This window comes from Mycteria americana, chromosome 5 (assembly GCF_035582795.1).
Source record: "Mycteria americana isolate JAX WOST 10 ecotype Jacksonville Zoo and Gardens chromosome 5, USCA_MyAme_1.0, whole genome shotgun sequence".
In the NCBI taxonomy this organism is placed as follows: Eukaryota; Metazoa; Chordata; class Aves; order Ciconiiformes; family Ciconiidae; genus Mycteria; species Mycteria americana.
Genome location: NC_134369.1, coordinates 59,768,243 through 59,785,271, shown reverse-complemented (window position 1 = coordinate 59,785,271; position 17,029 = coordinate 59,768,243). Strand labels below are relative to the sequence as shown.

The window sequence follows — 17,029 nt, the reverse complement described above, 5'->3', positions numbered from 1 at the left end:
TTCTTTGTGCTAGCTCCCCAACTAGGCTGAGCTCTTTCTGGATGTGCCTTCAAGACAGCAGCCACTGTATGCGGAGAATGGCGTGCTCTCCGCACACAGCAGAGACACAAACGGCGCGCGGCACGCTTGCGGGCGGCTTCCCGTGCCTGGCTGCCAGGAGCCGTGCCCCCGTGACGGACCCCGGGCAGCCCCAGCTCGTCCCAGAGACGGGTGACCCCTGAGGTAGCCCGTGCTTCGCCCCCCAGGTGGGCACGAGGGTGGGCAGTGGCGGCGGTGGGGTGCCGGGGCAGGCGTGGCACCCATCCACCATCTGCGGCGAAGGCAGTGGCAGCGCTCGCCTTAACCCTCCTGTTATCGATTTGTGCAGAAACCGGCCGTGGAGGGGAGGTTTCACACGCAGCGCTTTGGCCCGGCACCAAACTGATCCCTCTTCCCCCTTTCTCTGCCTCCTTTTGATACCGTGGGATGGGAAAAATAAGGAAGAGAATAGGTTGGCAACTTTCAGATCCCTTCTTACCTTGGTTCTGCAGTGCAAAAAAGAAAATAAATTACTGCTGCCTGGACCCAGCCTCACCCAAACCCCGTGAACAAGCATCCACGGTTTTGTCCTCAGAGGCCTTGGAAATGATTTTTAGTAACACAGTCTTTTTCACTATTAATGGCTACGATTTTGAGACATCTGACAGGCAGAAAGTAGTTAGCATGTGCATTCACTTTAATACTGGGCATGAGAGTATTGTTTGCATGGGGCACATATGCTCTAATGATGTCACCACGCTGAAGCAGGAGCGCTGGTGGTTTTGTGACAGTGCCTTTATGGAATTAAGGAGTTTGTCCACTGTATTTTGGTGTGGTAGGCAGCCAGAGAGCTTGGAGATGCTGCTTAGGGTCCAGCTAGCAAGTGTAATGCTTTTCAAACCAAAGCGAATGATTTAGATTGTCCGGTTGCATTAATCTCACGAAGACATCGGATAACAACAGTGTCACTCACGTCCCCATGGAGCGCCCACCCTGACTCGCTGTGCTCCCTCGGTAGGCAATGCCAAGGCAATCCTCTTTGGAGGAATCTCTGGGTGCAGGGAAAATGCCGGGCACACCTTAACACACCTGGAAGAACCAGGGCACGAGTCCCGGCTGGAAATAGCTCGTTTGCATTTTTTTTGCTTTTCCCACGTAAGGGAGATGAGATGTTTTCCATTCTCCTTTTTTGTGTGGCTTGATTTTTCCGTCTTAAAAAAAAAAAATTAATTTTAAATAAATACTCGTGAGGAAACACCCTCCTCCCCCCAAATCCAGCTACCAACAAACAGCAATAAAACCACAGAGTTAAATTCAAATAATGTGAAGCGACTCATTTGAAACCTGCAGACACAAGTGGAGTCAGAACTTTAGATTGAGACTGGCCTAAATTGCCCCATTGGTATTAAAGGACTCCTTAAACAGGCTAAGATCTTGGCTGATGTATTAACCAGGCATGACCCGATGCGTTATGGGCTGGACTTGCAGGCTTTTTTCTCTTTTCCTTTGTGGGTTTTAAATCTCTCCTGTAATGTTACTTGAATGTAGGTTTTTAATGGCTTAATTGAGTTGTCAATAGGAAGCCTTTTCTTTTTTTTTTATTCCAAGTAAAAAAAAAATGCAAATTGACATGGATAAAATGAATTTGAAGATCTATTCAGTATTTTGTTTTTCATTCTTTTATGTGTTTTCCACATCCTGAATAAGGGGACGTAATATAGCTTCTGCATTGTTGGATGTATGGCTGGTCTCATGCTTGATGATTTATTAAGCTCAAATCAGAAATAGAGTCGAGTAAAAAAATCTTTTGATAGTTTGAAACGCAATTACTACCGATCATGAGGGCTCGGCGTACCAAGAAAACGAAAAGCTGATTTTCGGTAATGTGACGACTGCCAAAATATGAAGGAATACCAGATGTTATTTTAAAAAAGTGCCATTGCAGAGTCCTTGGAAAGAGAGAGTGAGCGAGTGTAAGTGAATAGGCATATGTAGATTTAACTAATATTCAAATGAAGTGTAGAACTGAAAAGAAAGAATTCGCAACATTTTAGCTGTTTAAACCTCCGTCATATTTCCACAGACGCCTGGTCAGGACCCTTACCAAATGCAGCAGTTTTGTTACGTTTTCTGAAGAGCACAATTTAAATTGCAGGCAAAAAAAAAATCCTCACATCAAAAAGATAATAAAGTTGAGATCCGTGCTTTTCTTTTTATTTGTTATATATATAAGTGCCAAAATTCAGCCTTTGTAATTTGAGAGACAGACTTAATCTGAAGGCTTTACAGGAATGTTAGGTGAAACTAGTAACAAGCATTTTCCCCCTCTGCCACCTTTCTTCCTTACGACCCTTGGTTCAGTTCCTGTTTTCGTGTTGTCTTTTCCAGCTCTTTGTCCCATCTCCTGCGTGTGTATCTGCGTGCCTGTGTGTGCCTCTCTGTGTGTGGGTTTTTTTTTAATATTTTGACACTCTGCTCCCCCTTAATAGGAATTCTTCCTAGAAATAGCGCGCACATTTCTAAAGGACCCTTTTCACAGTCCTTTTCTTTTGGCTCTAAAATGATGTATATGTAATTGGTAATTAAAGGTGCAAGCTCTCTTCAATATAAACAATATTGCTCAATGTTAGATCATTAAAGGGAACCGCAGCACTAAATAATTACCTTTTGCATCATGACACACTGTTCGCAGGCATCCGCTCCCTTCCCAGCGGTCCCTGTTCAGCGCAGGGTTATGGTTATGTTTTCACTAAGGCAAGGAGGCATCTTTTCGTGATATAAATTGGTGAATTAATTATGTAGTATTGTCTTCAAACTCCTTTTAAACTTAGATTAAGGGGAAAAAGGTAATTAATGGTTTTCAGAACGCGTATTGTGCGTGTGTATTTGGTAAGCTTGGTGTGAGTTAGGAAACCGAAGCCTTGCCGTGCCCGTCGTCTGCTCCAGCAGGATGGTCTGTGCTCAGGCACTTCTCTGGGGTCCCGGCCCTTCTCCTGCTGCCGCCGGTGCTGCTGCTGCTCTCTGCTTTGCTGTTAGTGAGCTCTGATGCAACTTGTAATACAGCTGGTAGATGCGCCGATCAATTATTTATTCTGGAAGGTGAAAATGGGGGCGATTCTTTTTCTAAACTGCCTTTTTCAAGGCTCAACCATTTTTGTTGCCAGGTAATACATTTCACCTTCTACCTCTCGTCCCTTTCCTATGTGGTTTTTTTGCAATTTGGTGAAGAGTGGGACAAAACTCCTTTTGTTTTTGGCCAGGAGGAGAATCCAGATCTGGATTATAACATCTGTTTGTCTCAGTCTCGCTTCTTTTGTGTGACTTGCTTTCCCCAGGAAATCCATAAGCAAACCGCTCGGGCTAATAGAGAACATTTTTCCTCCTATTCCTTTAATCCTGATTCGATTAGAGGTCTCACTCGCTGATTTACATACTGTTAGTTCCTCTATTTTGTTCAGCCCAAATCCTATAGTCCTTGCAGAGGCAAAACAGCCTTAGGCGAAAGTCAGTGGAAATTTTGCCCAAGTAAAGACCAAGGTTTGTACGATTTGGCAGTTACAGGGTAGAACAAGAGAAAACAAACCAAAAAACACGTTTTGCCCCAGAAATGGATTGTGATTCCTAATTATTTTATAATGTAAGAATTATCTTCAAAATACCCATTAAAAATGCACTGTGTTTTATTAATTGTGAAATGAGAAGTTACTGATTTCTTAGAAACTGATGCAGGTCACTCAGAAACGCTTTCCCAGTCTTTGGGGGTAATGGTATGAAATCCATCAGGTCTGTCAGCAAGATTTAAACAAAAAACTTTTATTAACCTATATAGCAACTGCAGGGATATTTGACATCAGGAAAACGAGTGGAAGATTTCAGGCTCAGCCAATATTCCAGTATGTTAAATAAGTCCCTCATTCTCTTTCCCACTGTACACACTTTTGAAACCCCTTAACTTCTCATGAGACAGTATCCTGCTTACCTTACTCTTGCAAACAGTTTGCTGTAATTTGTGCTAATGGGTGGTCATTTAACCTTGCCGGTATCTTTGTAATGGGACAAGGTCATACTAATTTTGTGTGCCACATGGAGCCTGATCCTGCTTGTTCGGAGCACGCGAGCACCTTTTCCCCCTCTCTCTGAAATAGGAGGAGAGGTTCAGGTGCATAAGATTTGCTGGATGGGGGCTTGGCCAGATGGCTGGGAGATGTGGTGGGAATGAGAAGGTGGGATAAAAAGAGAGGAACTATTTCAGAAAGTGACTTGGGGCTCGAACGTTTGCAAAATGGCTCTTTGCTGATATCCTTGCAGCGCTGGCAGCAGTGGGAAGGAGCTGTCAGGAAAGCTATGCCAGGTCAGCCTTTCCATTTTGTTTCAGGCAGGCTTGGTTGCAAAATATATTGAAATCATTCTGGGAGAGCGGAAAAGCTGAAAAATAAAAGAAAGATCTAATCAGGCTTGGCTTCTTTTGGGGGGGTGGAGGGAGGCTGGGCCTCTCGTGATGCATCCTTCAGAGTCTGTGAACATTCAAAGCAATCTCTTTCTCTTCTCCTCTCGTCCCTTTCCTCCCTCTTTCTCCTTGTCCATGTAAAGCAGAGGCTGACCATGTGGAACCGGCACTCGCCGACGAGGATGAGAGCCTGGCAATAACAGAGCCGGGCGGCATCAGCATCGCCGCAGGCGGGACAGACCCCGACTTGTTAACCTGTGGACAGTGTCAGATGAACTTCCCGCTGGGAGACATCTTGGTTTTTATAGAGCACAAGAGAAAACAGTGCAATGGCACTGGTGGTGCCTGCTATGAAAAGAGCATGGATAAGAGCAGCCCTCCCCCCTCCTCACGCGCCGAGCTCAGGAAAGTGTCAGAGCCAGTGGAAATCGGGATCCAAGTCACACCCGATGAAGAAGACCGTCTTCTCACGCCTACAAAAGGAATTTGCCCCAAGCAGGAGAACATTGCAGGTACAGCATGTTTTACACTCAATCAACTGCCTAGGTAATCTTTTAACAAGAGCCCTCTAGAAAGTGCCATGAAACAGAGGCTTCAGTAACAGGTCTTTATAGGAGCCATCGGCCTGGAGGATCCTCACGGCTACGCAGGGCTCAGCAGGGCTGTCCACCCCACAGTTAATTCAGTGTAGCTATCTGCGCAGGGCCAGCTCCCGGGGAGACAGACCTCTCAGTCCCCCGGGAGAGCCAAGGGACAGCCTGTACACATAGGAAAAAGCAGAAAGCTGGGGTCAGAAACCATTTCAGGAGCATCCTTAAGCAGGTAGCAGTGGCGGAGGGGTAGGGGACTTTGGTGACATGCTCAGTTCAGTCCAGTTCAGATACCCTTTGTCACATGCAGACCCACTGGGAAGGACCAAATCCCCACCCCACTGAAGTCAGTGGAAGAATCCTCTTCCCACTGACTGCAGTGGGAAGAAGATTTGGTTGCGAGGGCTAAAGCAGGGGTTCATTAAGCCCTTGCTTGGTCCTTCCGCTGGGGTAGATGTCGGCTTCCTGGTGTGCATTGCTGCCTGTGCCGCCTGTCCTGGGCCTCCGCAGATGGCTGGAGTTGGGTGGGTGACACCTCCATGCACATGCATGCCCCAAATGGGGCTTTTGAATGAGGAGACAAGAGCACAGGCTGGCCTGGGTGAGCAAATTGCAGGCATTTCTTTTTCTAAAACTCTCGTACATGGTGCCGTTAACATTTACTCAGTGGACCTCCCCGGCTCAGAGGTGGGCAGGCGGGCGATGGTATCCACCTGGGCGAGCTGCTGTGCAGCAGTTCCTGCAGAGCGCCTGGCATGGGGCCGCTTCCATCGTGCAGGGTGTTTCTCCCCTCTGCAGCGGTGTGTTCCTCTGCAGCGGTGAAAGGAAGGCTCTGCTCCCTGCTAGTGAGTGAGGATTTTATGTTACACAGCAGGATCTCCTCTCAAACAGGCCTTTTTTTGTTCAAATTGACTGTAATCTATACAGAAGACCAGTGGCAATTTGTCTTTGCTGCCACTGTTCCAATTTCTCTAGGAATTGTCCTATGGGATTAGATCTGATGGTCCAGGATCCTCCCTGTAGTAGAGATGTCCCAATGAGTGGATCCCCAGAAAACTTGTGAGAGGCTCCTACCTTTACAACTGAAGCTTAAGAGATTCCTGCTTTTAGCATTGGAGGTCTCTGAGTCAGTCCCCAGCATCTCTGATGGGCTTGGCCATCATATAAATGAGGATGCGGGCTTTGAACTGCTGCAGGCTTCTGATCTCCAGATGATCTGCCTCTTAGGAGATGGCATATGCCACCCATTGACTACCTTGTTGTCTTCTAGGAATCTTTTTTGGGTGCAGTCACCATCTTGGCATGGGGCAACTGGTAGCTTTGGGGGCATTAGCAGTGGCAGCCTGTGCTGTAGCACTGTAAGCAACCCTACTGTAAGACCTGACCTCATCCTTTCCTCGTCCTTCTTCAGCTTTCCCCGTCCTTTTGCAGTTGTGAATGCATTTCTTGGCAGAGATGACTACCTCATGGTGTAGCAGCTTTGAGGGCTAGATTTCCTTCCCATTTGGTGGGAGCAGAATAGAAGTATTCAGGACCTTCTCCTCCAGTGTGCTGAAGGCCTCCTGAATGGAGCTGAGCACTATCAATAGCTGTTGATCTCTGTGCGAGCTGATGGTACTCAGCCCCTTGCAGGGGGTGCCCGCTGCTTAGCAAGGTTGCTCCAGGAGACCTACGCTGTAGTTGCAGTCCAGATCTCATCTTTTACTAATCTGTGCCCAAGTTCAGTCCGTGGTGAAATACCTCAGTGGCTATACCCAGCGCAGAGGGTGCTGTCCCATCCCAGCTTCTAGGGGTCAGCATCAATACAACTAACGCTTTTGCCACGCAGAAAATCTGCTGAGGGAGGGGGGTGAAGGGGATGTTCACATGTGGAAAAGGCATAAAAAAAATTGAAAAGCCAATCTGGAGCACCTAATCTCTTTCAGACTAAACTGAATATCAAATGAAAATATGTAGGAAAGATTTTTGAATTGAGAAAAATAAAAGGGTTTATCATTTGATTGGCATTTTCTCAGCAGTGCACGGAGATAGGGACATCCACTAAATAGTGCAGTAATAATGCTTTCTCAATTAGGAGCCCAGCTCCGAGATAAAAAGGTGCAGTGTCCTTCCATATTTTTTTTAATAGCAGCGGATAGTTTTCAATAGTAGGATAAAAGCCTCACTTTACAGCCATGGAGGGTAGCCATGAAAAACCCACAGAAGTCATTCACTGGAAAGGCTTTAGTGGGATATACCAAACCCCTTATTTATATTTCAATAGAAAGGCTTTCTGCATTAGCCAAGAAAATCAGAATCTGCATTTAACATTAAAGGTATTTCCCAGTGAGCGGCTGTAGAGCATTGTTGTTAGATTTGTTAAAAAAAGAGACTAAATACGATTTCATAAAAGGGAAACTTAATCTCTAAGGCAGCTTTCTCCCACCCCGCCACCCCCTTCCTTTATTTTTTTATTTTTTTGGTAATAATGCAACAGCCTACAGTATTTTTACTTTATATGTGACGAAAGATATTCTTAGCTTTCTGTACTGCGACAGGAAGAATGAATTTCTTTATTCCACCAAGAAATATGTAAAATAATCCCTTAGAAGTATGGGGAGATATGTTTGTTCAAAGCATTTAAAATGTTATTTTAATCAAAGGCACAAAACACTCTACATGCTGTGTCAGCTAAAGGAGACCATTACATTTTAACAGCAAATCATGCTCTTTTTCCCCCTCCTAGCCAGCCCCCCCACTTTGAAACTAACTTTTTTTTTATTAAATAAAAAGGCGAAAAAGATTAAAGAATAAAAAAACTTCAGTGGCTCAAATGTATAAAGTAATTTAATATGGTGGAAGCATTAATTATTTTAGCTTAATTGAATTCTGAGGACTGCAGTAGTTGCATTTTTGTAGACAAGCTCTGTTTATTATTTCTTTGTGTAGATTAACAGTAAAGGAAACATAGATAACTTTCAGTTATTTATTGTAAAATAAATGTGTCAATTCATGTGTAAAGCAAGCTGTTCAAAGATAATTGAGTCTTTATATTTGAAGAGGGAAACCAGAAATCACCCACTCGCCACTCCGGCTCCCTGAAATATGCTGCCACCGCTGCTGCCCTCAAATAGGTTTCAGCTCCTCTCCTTGATCTTGTGTTATTTTTGTAGACCTTCTTATTTGGTCGAAATGATCTGTGCAGCCTTCTGCGGTGTGACTAAGCTGCCAAACCTTACAGCTTCCCATTGCTGAGTGTAGCAAGGGTACGTCAAGCGCTGAGCTTGGCTCTGCCATTGCACCTCTCTTCCCTCTGGGCGCGAGGATGTTGGGATGCAGCACTGCACCGAGCGTTCACCCTGGCGCAGGGTGCTCCAGAGTCCTGAGGTCTTTAGTTCTCTCTTTCTTTTTGCCTTTCTTTCTTTCTTGGTAATGCTGCTTGCTCTGGTCACTGAATGCCTCTTGACCATGTAACAGACCTTGTACCGCTTCAAGGGAGGCAGGTAGAGCTCAGGAGCCTGCAAGAATTCGAGTGCACGGAATGCAGATCTCCAACTGACATTTCTAGATATCAGTAGAGACAAAGGCAACTTTATCTCTGCAATCAGCTTTTAAAGACCTTCTGATAATGAAGTCTATCATCTTTCCCTGACTGGTAACGCAAATCCACGCTTTTCAAAGAGCTTTCACTTAGTTACCACTGTCCGTAAGGTGTGGGGTAGCATGTTAGCTGGCACTGGGAGGACGTGACTTGCTTAGGAGCAGTTTGTCCTGTAAAGGTTTTTTTTTTTTTTTTCAAATTGGCTAACCTGTTTGAAAATCAGTTCTGCCTCTCGTACAGAGGGTGTGATAGTATCGAACAGATGTACCTGATTGTCGCATAGCAAAACACAGCCAGGCCAATGAATTGGCTAGGAGTTATCAGTCACTGCTTCTTTCACTTCACCGCTGGCAGGTATTTTGGAAAAAATTAGACCACTGTTGTATTTTATACCTCTTTTTATCTTTCATATTTATCAGATCTTGGGCATAAGCTGGTGACCTGTCCTGTCTGAAGAAGGTGCTGGGGAGGTGGCTCCCGCTGTCCTTTGATTGATGGTATCTCCTGTCCTCACGGCCCTGCTGGGCTCACAGGCCACCAGGCTCTTCTTCAGCACGGCTCTCTGAAGCGATCCAGATTAAAGAAAAAGTACCAGTCGGCTTGTTTTTAATGCTGGATGGTTTCAGAGAACCCCGGCAGAGGAGGGAGCCTTGGTGGGGCAGGCACCAGACCTTTTCCAGCTTCGCTGGCTGGCCTGCGTGCTCTGGGCAGCGTACCCTCGTGGACAGAGAACCGAACCAGCGGCAGAGGTTCATTAAGACAGTGTAGTTAATTTCTGCAAAGACGGTGCTAGGAAAGGGGAGGGGGCTGATTGAAATTCCTCGTTCATCCCGTCCTGGCCGCCAGTGCTGGGCTCCATACGTTACGTACTTGAACTAGATGTGCATCGTGAAAAAAGGCTCCCTGTCAGAGGTAGGATTTAACTGCAACCCCTGCTCCATGAATGTTCATTTCAGGCTTTTGAATGGTAAAACTGCCAGTGAGAGAAACTAAATAACTCGCATGTGCTGGAAGCCAGAGATAAACACCGCCGCAGGTTGCCATGAAATAGGCTATTTGATATATTTAGAATTGTTATTTTTCTCCAAATTAAGATTAGTTAAATCCATGTGTGTTGTGTGAGTGATTGTTAACTCAATGGCATGGATTATCCTTTTTTCAAATCATGACAGCTAATTATTATTGCTGTCTACCCTGAGACATTCACTTACAATGTACCATTATGGACCCGCGCACCCATATTAACTGTAGGACTCAGACAGCCATCGTGATGCCTTCACACGTGAGGGGAGGAAAACGCGAGCTGAAGCAACCCGAGGCCTGCGGCAGCGATGTCGGGCAGGTTGGGAAGAGGTGTCCTGAGCAGTGCCGAGCCGGCACGGGGGCCATCTCCTTCCCGAGGCCACTGTGGCACCGGGTTCTGCTGCCAGCACCTCCCCAGGGTGATGGGTCTTGCAGTAGTGACTTGTCAAAGCCAGGCCAGGAAAAATGCTACACGGGGAAGAAGAGGCTTCCAGAAGTGTGTGGTAACAGAGCTTGAGAAACTCATGTTGCAGCTGGAATCCTTTTCGTGAGGCTTTTCCAGGCTTGTTTTTTTCCCTCGCGTCTGCTAGGCTTTTCCTGAGTGCAGAGGAGTTACCTGGCCTCCTCCTTCTCCTCCTCTGCAGCTTCACCAGGTATTTAGCAATGTGTTTTGCTAATTGGTGTGGCTGAGCAGCACAGGGGGTGTCAGCCGCAGCTCCGCTGAGAGCAGGGTTAACAAGCAAGCCTCCTGCCCCCGGGGACCTCGGCTGAGGTCCTGACTTGGGTCTCGGGGAGAAAAACAAGGCGGGTGATCTCACCCAGAGCCCTGCTTCCGCCCGGGGCAGGGTGGAGGGCACGTCGGGGGAGCCTGGCTCTCCCCCGGGGGACAGGGCACCCCCAGCCCACAGGAGGGGCCCACGGTGGCAGCTGCCCTCCCTCCCCTGGCTCGCTGCGGCTTCAAGCAACGACGAGGAGCTGCCGAAACGTCGACGGCTTAAAGTTTTAAGGCTGCCGGTGAGGCCAGGTGGAGGCTCTCCAGCCTTGTGACCCCCCCTTTAAGGGGTCCTTAGGGCGGGTGGTGTTGAGGGCATCCTGTGGCGGCTTGGCAGCCCCCCATCCTCGGCGTGCCCCTCCGTTGGCAGTGAGGGATGGCAGGGCCGCAGCTGCTCGGCGCTGCACAGCGTCTCCCGCCAAGGCACGGGTAAGCACCCTGCTGATCCCGGCAAGGGTTAAAGGTGAGAAACCTGCTGATTACGAAACCCTTTCTTCCCCTTGCTTGAACTCCACCACACCCATGTGGCGTGGCTCCAGCGCCCGCTGCTCGCCCCGGCCCCGTCCCTGGGGGCCCCAGGCCGCCCTCTCCTCACTGCCGTTTCGGCTTGCCCCCAGCCATGTCCTGTCCAGGGTCCGGCCCCGCCAGGCACCGAGGCTTTCCCAGCATCCCCGAGAGTCAAGTGTGAAATTAATCGCACCGAGTTTTAAAAGCAGACTAAAAAAACCCGCTGAGGAATATTATGCCCTCGATTCTCCCTGCCGGCTTTAGCTTTTTGTTTTGTTCCTCTCACCATCCTGTTTTTCACAGTTACTTTCTGCGCCCTGTGTGCGGTTAGCTGGACTCCCACGAGGCCGGGACGGCAGGTGCAGTGCTGGAGGAGCGGCGGGCGGCCCGGCTCGCCCCACTCTGCCCCGGTTTCACCTGGGGTAACTCCCCTGAAACCGGCAGTGCCACGCCAGATCGATCGGGCGGCGCAAACGGGGACCTGCCCCCGAATGCACGGAGTGCCGAACAGCAAAATGGGAGTTTGCTGCTGTTATTTTCTCTCTCTCTAATCTCCCTTAGTTATAGTCATCTTTGGTTTTATGTGTGACAATGCTAGGTAAAACCTTTTCGACAGAAGTGCCATTTTGCAGGCTGATGAGAGGGGATTTAAGAAGGTCATTCAGCACACGTGGCCAGAGTCTTCTCGCTCTGGGGTGGATGCGTATCAGGAGTCACTCTTTAAGAGCAAAACTTGCTTGTTTGCACCAGCTCGGCACTGCCGTTACCCTCTTTTAATTCAGTGGAAGGACTCTGGACTTACTTAGAGGTAGAGCCCAGTCAAAATGTCACCCAACAAAGTGGTTTTTTGCCTTTATTTGGGCCCTCTTGTGAAATTAGTTGGGCCATGTGTAGGAGACCGGAAACCATGTGTGCATCTGATTATTGTTAGCATGGAAAGACTGGTAGATTTTTTTAGACAACACTAATGGTAAATGATGAAAAGGCACTGGTCAGCCAGTCATTACTCATTTTTCTTGACGACTTTGCGAGCAACTGTTAGGAGCAAAGTAAAAGTAGTGCCCAACTATCCCATAGACTGCTTTGGCATTTCTGTAGATGTGACTAATAGCAATAGGCTTGTGCTCAGTGGAGTATTGTCTGCAAGAAAGGAGTTTGTGTGCATTCACGGGGGAATTTTGCACTGGGATGTAGCTGAAGGAAAGCTGGTTGCATTGAAGTACTATAAAACAGAAAAGCTCCAAACAGATAGAAAAAGTTGCTGTTCCTCTCCAACACTGAATAAATACATAAAGGCACAGAAATGGTTCCTTTGCTTCAGCAGGACAGAAGTGCTGCTATAGCATGAGGCTGCCTCCCTTCATGTCTTTTCCATAGATTGTTTTTCTTTCTCAGCCCATGTTTGAACTGCGCTGCCTGTACACACAGTGACCAAATCGGCTGTGACATAAAGGTTGAACCTTTCTAGGGTTTTTTTGAAATTGGAACATTTTTCTATCATAACCGGAGAAAAAAACCCCTGTGAAGTAATCATACTTTTTGTACAAGAAAGGCTCGGATTTCTATGTCATGTCACATAACTTCAAAAGGCATAGATTTGGGGCTGAGTTTCAGTGCTGGCTTCGGTGGCCGAGTGGGAAGATGGGAACCCGGAGGGTGAGAAATAGAGGAGAGAGGCCAGGTATAGAAATAAAACCATGTTTCTCAGCAGACAACCCTGGAAGCCTGGAGAAACTGGGTAGATCACGGCTGGGGAGACGCACGCGCTCGCTCCGACGAGAGCATCCTTTTCAGCATGGTTCCTTCTCCCCGTTTCCTCCCACCCTCCAAATGGTAATTGGTGGGCCGTGCAGTAGAAATGTTATGAAAAAAAAAAAAGAAGAAAAAGTGGGTGGGTGGGGTATCTAGGGATTTGGTGTCTAAGCTCAGGAGTTAAGCCGGAAATCCCAGAGATGTAATGAAAACAAAACGGACTTTTCACTCGCGCTGTGGCATTCTGGCAGTGAGAACGCTTTCGTGAGCCAATGTTTTCATTGTAGGTTTTCTCGAGAGAAGTAGTGGAAACGAATCGTTAACCCCTTAACAGGAACGAATGTGGTTGCTGCAGCGGGGAGGGGAGAGCCGTCTTGGCTCCTAGTTGCCATGTTGGAGAGCTTGGGGGTGTGTGTATGTTTGTGTGTAGTGGGGAAGGTGGGGTAGATACCGCTTGTATGTAGTTTAATAATCTTAATGGCAGATGTGAAGTGGTTACTTAGTGGTTGTTGTTTTTTCCTCTTTGCATGTATGCCTTTGCAGAAAGATTCGGGCGCGATCAGCACAAACCACTGTTAAGCCCAACAGCTCTTAAACTCGCTCTTTCTTCTGGCATTTGGTAGCGTATTTCTTGAGCAAGAAAAGGGGGACACTGCTTGCCGGTCCCTCAGCAGGGTCATAAAAGCTGCAGATGGAAAAGACCTACCAAGTAGCAGATCCCAGTTTTCTTGGAAAGTGGAAGTACAGGATGCGTGTCTGTTGCAGGCACATTACGTATATAGCTTTAAATGTCCAGCAGCCCTGGACGGCATTCAGCCTTACAGGAGTAAGCCCCTTCATTAAAAACAAGGGAGTTTGGGGAGGAAGGGAAGTGGGAGTGATTAATCTAATTTACCTTAACAGCCACTTTTGGTGAAGAGCTTGTGTATCCTTGTCCTCCATGCTCTGATTAGGCTGCATTTTATTTCGGTATTTTATTTCACCTTTTCATCACGGCTGGCACTTACCATATTTCTCTCTCCACTCTCTCATTAGGATATTTTATCTGCATGAATTCTTGCAAGCGGTATAGAGCATCAGCCCCCTGCTCTAGCTAAAGAGCATCTCATCTACCCTTTAGTATTGCTGAAGAGCAATGAAAATCATTATACACCTTCTTCCAGCGGCTCTAGATCCTCCGGTCCAGCCCTTGCATGCAGGCGGTGGGACTCTTGGAGCTGTGCAGACTTTGGACATAATTGCATAGCTGCTGCAAGGGGCTGCGGCTCTGCAGCTGACCTCGCTCAGCGCGTCTGGCCTCTGAATAGATGTTTGCCTTCTTTCTTCCCACTTTGACAGCTCCCCCTCCGCCCTCCAGCCCCTCACTCTGCCCCGGCCCACTCCTTGTCTGCTCCCGCTGGGAAGGCACCGTGGCAGCAAGGTATTTGTGGCTGAAACTGCCTTGGCAATGAGCAGAGGCTGAGGAGAGCGTCGGTTCTCCTGCAAGCCCCTGTTTGAAGAGGGGAAAAATAAGAAAGGAAAGAGATGCTGCTGAATAGATGATGGTTCTACATGTTTTTTATACCACGCTGCTTTCGTAATGGTCATTTAAACAAGGTGGAGTGATGGGGGAGGAGAGAGCAAGACGAGACTGCAGACAGGGATTAAACAGCACTCTTCTTCTTTTAAGACATTTATTATTTTCACAGTGAAACCTGTAATGTTTCAGCCAGCTAATGTAACTGTAAAAGTCTCCTTTGAATTACTGGCGAGGCACTCTGAAGTCTTCTATTATAGCTGATGTACTTGCACGCAGGCAAAATCCAGATTTGAATTTAGCACCTACTTGTTTTATTTTTTTTATTAAACCAACTCCCGGCTCATTTTTTCCTTTCAATACCCTCTTTTCGTTTCCCGTTTTCTAGAGTGCCCTATTACTAGCTCATAAAAAGAGTTAGAAACTGAAGGGAAGTTTCCTGAGCAAGAAGGAATTTTTTTTTTTTTTGGCCTCCCCCCCCATGGCTTGGCCTGGAGCCAACCTGTCTTTCAACAAGTAGAGAGCCATTCCAAGTTGAAATTTATAGAGCAGAGTCCAGGTTCAAGGGCTGAAGCCCGCCAACAGCTCCAGCCTCTTTGTTACTGATTAATTCTGCAAGCGGTTCAGCTGGTTTGCTCACTTCTGCCTGCTCTTCACAGCACTGCAGCGCTTCCGAGCCGGCGGCCGCTGCTTCCCCCTCCTCTGCTTTTCAGCAGCACCTTCACCCCTCACTGTACAGCATCCCCCCCCAAATTCATTTTAACCCCATGCAGTCCAAGCTGCACTGAGTCGACTTTACAGTAAAATTATAAAAAAATCCTTTCGCTCTGCTTTTTTTTCCTCCTTTTTTTTTTCTTTTCCGTACAGCTAATTTTAAATGTCTGGAGCTTCCCATTTCACTTCAGCTCGTATTAACGATTGCTTCTTGGCATCATTTGGAACCTAAGTTCCCAGGTTTTAATTAGTTTACTCAAACGCACGCAGCGGGGCAAAATAGTTTCTTTCAGCTTTACCTGCAAAGGATGTTTCCCATCTCAGCGAGGGGGTTTCCTTCGTGGAGGGATTTGAAAGGCAGAAGTTTTCAAGTGGTCTCAATATGGGGCCCCACAAGAGTGAGTGTGGGAGGTGAGGGGGAGAAAGAGCAGGAAGCAAATAGGAGGAAAAAAAACCAACGAGAGTTTGGGAAAGTACCTCGAAATGAGGATGGTCCCAATCCTGCAACAAACTGGATGTCAAAGCATAACCTTATTGACGTCAGTGGGGGTTTTGCCATTGGCTTCAGCGAAGGCAGGATTTCATCCTTAGCCTGCGCCGAGCTGTAGGTATGCCAACGGTCCTCTCGCAGTCAGCGGGATTACTGATGTGCAGAAAGTTAAGCATGTCTGTAAGCGTTGGCAGGATTAAGATCTGTGCTGGTATTTTCAGACCAAGTGAAATGCATGTGGGAGGTTTTTAAAGAAGAAAGTGCAGGGGAGTTTTAAAAAAAGGAGAGTATAGCCGAGCCTGCCATTTTTAAGTGCCTTGGGGAAAAACCTGGGTTGCTATTAAAAATATCAGAGGACTAATGTGTTACTAATTGTGACACAATTAACTTCTTAAAAGTATTCGATTGTGAGTCCCAAGAAAATAAAAAGATGGGGATGAATAGCTAGAAATTCAGGCCTGCATTTCAGTTTAAACATTTCTTTTTCATTAACTAGAAATAAAAGCAAGCCTAGAGGTTCACTTTACCATGCATCTTGGTTACTCTGCTCCTAGAAGTCTACTCTTGAGTAGGTTATTTAAAGAATTAAAAAAGGACAACAGCAAAGAAAAGAAGCTCAAACCCAGTAGCTGTCTGAGACCCCTATATGTGGCTTTACCACAAAGCTCTTAAATTCTTGTTTAAACATTTCTCCAGAGCTGTTACTCAGGAAATAAAAATGTGTGCTGTTTGTCTATAGCAGATTAAAAGTTTACCTTTAATGTGACAGCTTCTCAAATCTAGTGTCGGAAACATGCCTCTGTTTTATGGTATTATGAAACAGGTCTGGAGCAGAAACAATACATTTAACTAAGAGAGAACGAGATAGAATTTGTGGGTTTCTTTCTTTAATGGTTTATAACCAGAAACCTTTTCTGTGTCTGTCTCTGAAACTTTTGTGCATGCAAGTGGCCAGCACATGTAAATCACACTTTGAAATTTAACAGTTAACCTTAAAAAAATCTTAAGTTCAGCAAAATGGAACTTTTTTTTTAGTCTATGGACAGCTCTTTGTAATGATCTGGCAGAGGAATCTAAAGTTGCTTTTTTCTCCAAAACATTCATAATTTCAGCAGTAGAAAACTGAAGCACACCCGAGCTCTGAGAAGGCTCTCTCACATCTGCCTCCGCCTGTGTGCTGATTCCCTGGGGTCCCATTTATAACAATCTAACAAGATAGAATCTGCCTTTGAGTATCAGTAAATATGGCTAAAGATCACAAAACTGTACTCATAATTGTTCAAGACTAAAAGGCAGAATATAGTGTTTGATTAATGTTTATGGTACAGGGCCTTCTTGCAGAAAGAAGTTAAAACAGTAACCCCCAACCCCCCCTAAAAAAAGCCCTGAGCCTCCACTCCAGCCCCCTCAGGCGCCACTGAAGGATGCTATCCTCATTGTGCAAAGTTCATCATTTAAGATGATGCACTTTATTTTTGATTTTGAAGTTAATCAAGGATACCTGATCGGAGCTGTTTCTTGAAGGAGATGCACAAGGTAGTTTTCTGTTAGCAGCACTGGTACACAGGAGCGAAGGATGTCCTTGCTGGCCACCATAAGCACCCATCCTTCAGCCCAGGG

At 46.6% G+C, this 17,029-nt stretch overlaps 1 protein-coding gene across 4 annotated transcripts in view; it reads left to right on the top strand.

Annotated features, from left to right (window-relative positions):
* The window catches only part of BCL11B (BCL11 transcription factor B), a 90,433-nt gene that overhangs the window by 9,103 nt on the left and 64,301 nt on the right, over window positions 1–17,029 (top strand). For 2 of the 4 annotated variants that reach the window (XM_075501548.1, XM_075501546.1), the window contains exon 2: window positions 4,612–4,977. In XM_075501548.1, coding sequence (XP_075357663.1) covers window positions 4,612–4,977 — 366 coding nt within the window. Of the gene's footprint in view, window positions 1–4,608; window positions 4,978–17,029 lie in introns of all 4 variants that reach the window. The other 2 variants (XM_075501547.1, XM_075501545.1) reach the window with 1 other exon arrangement.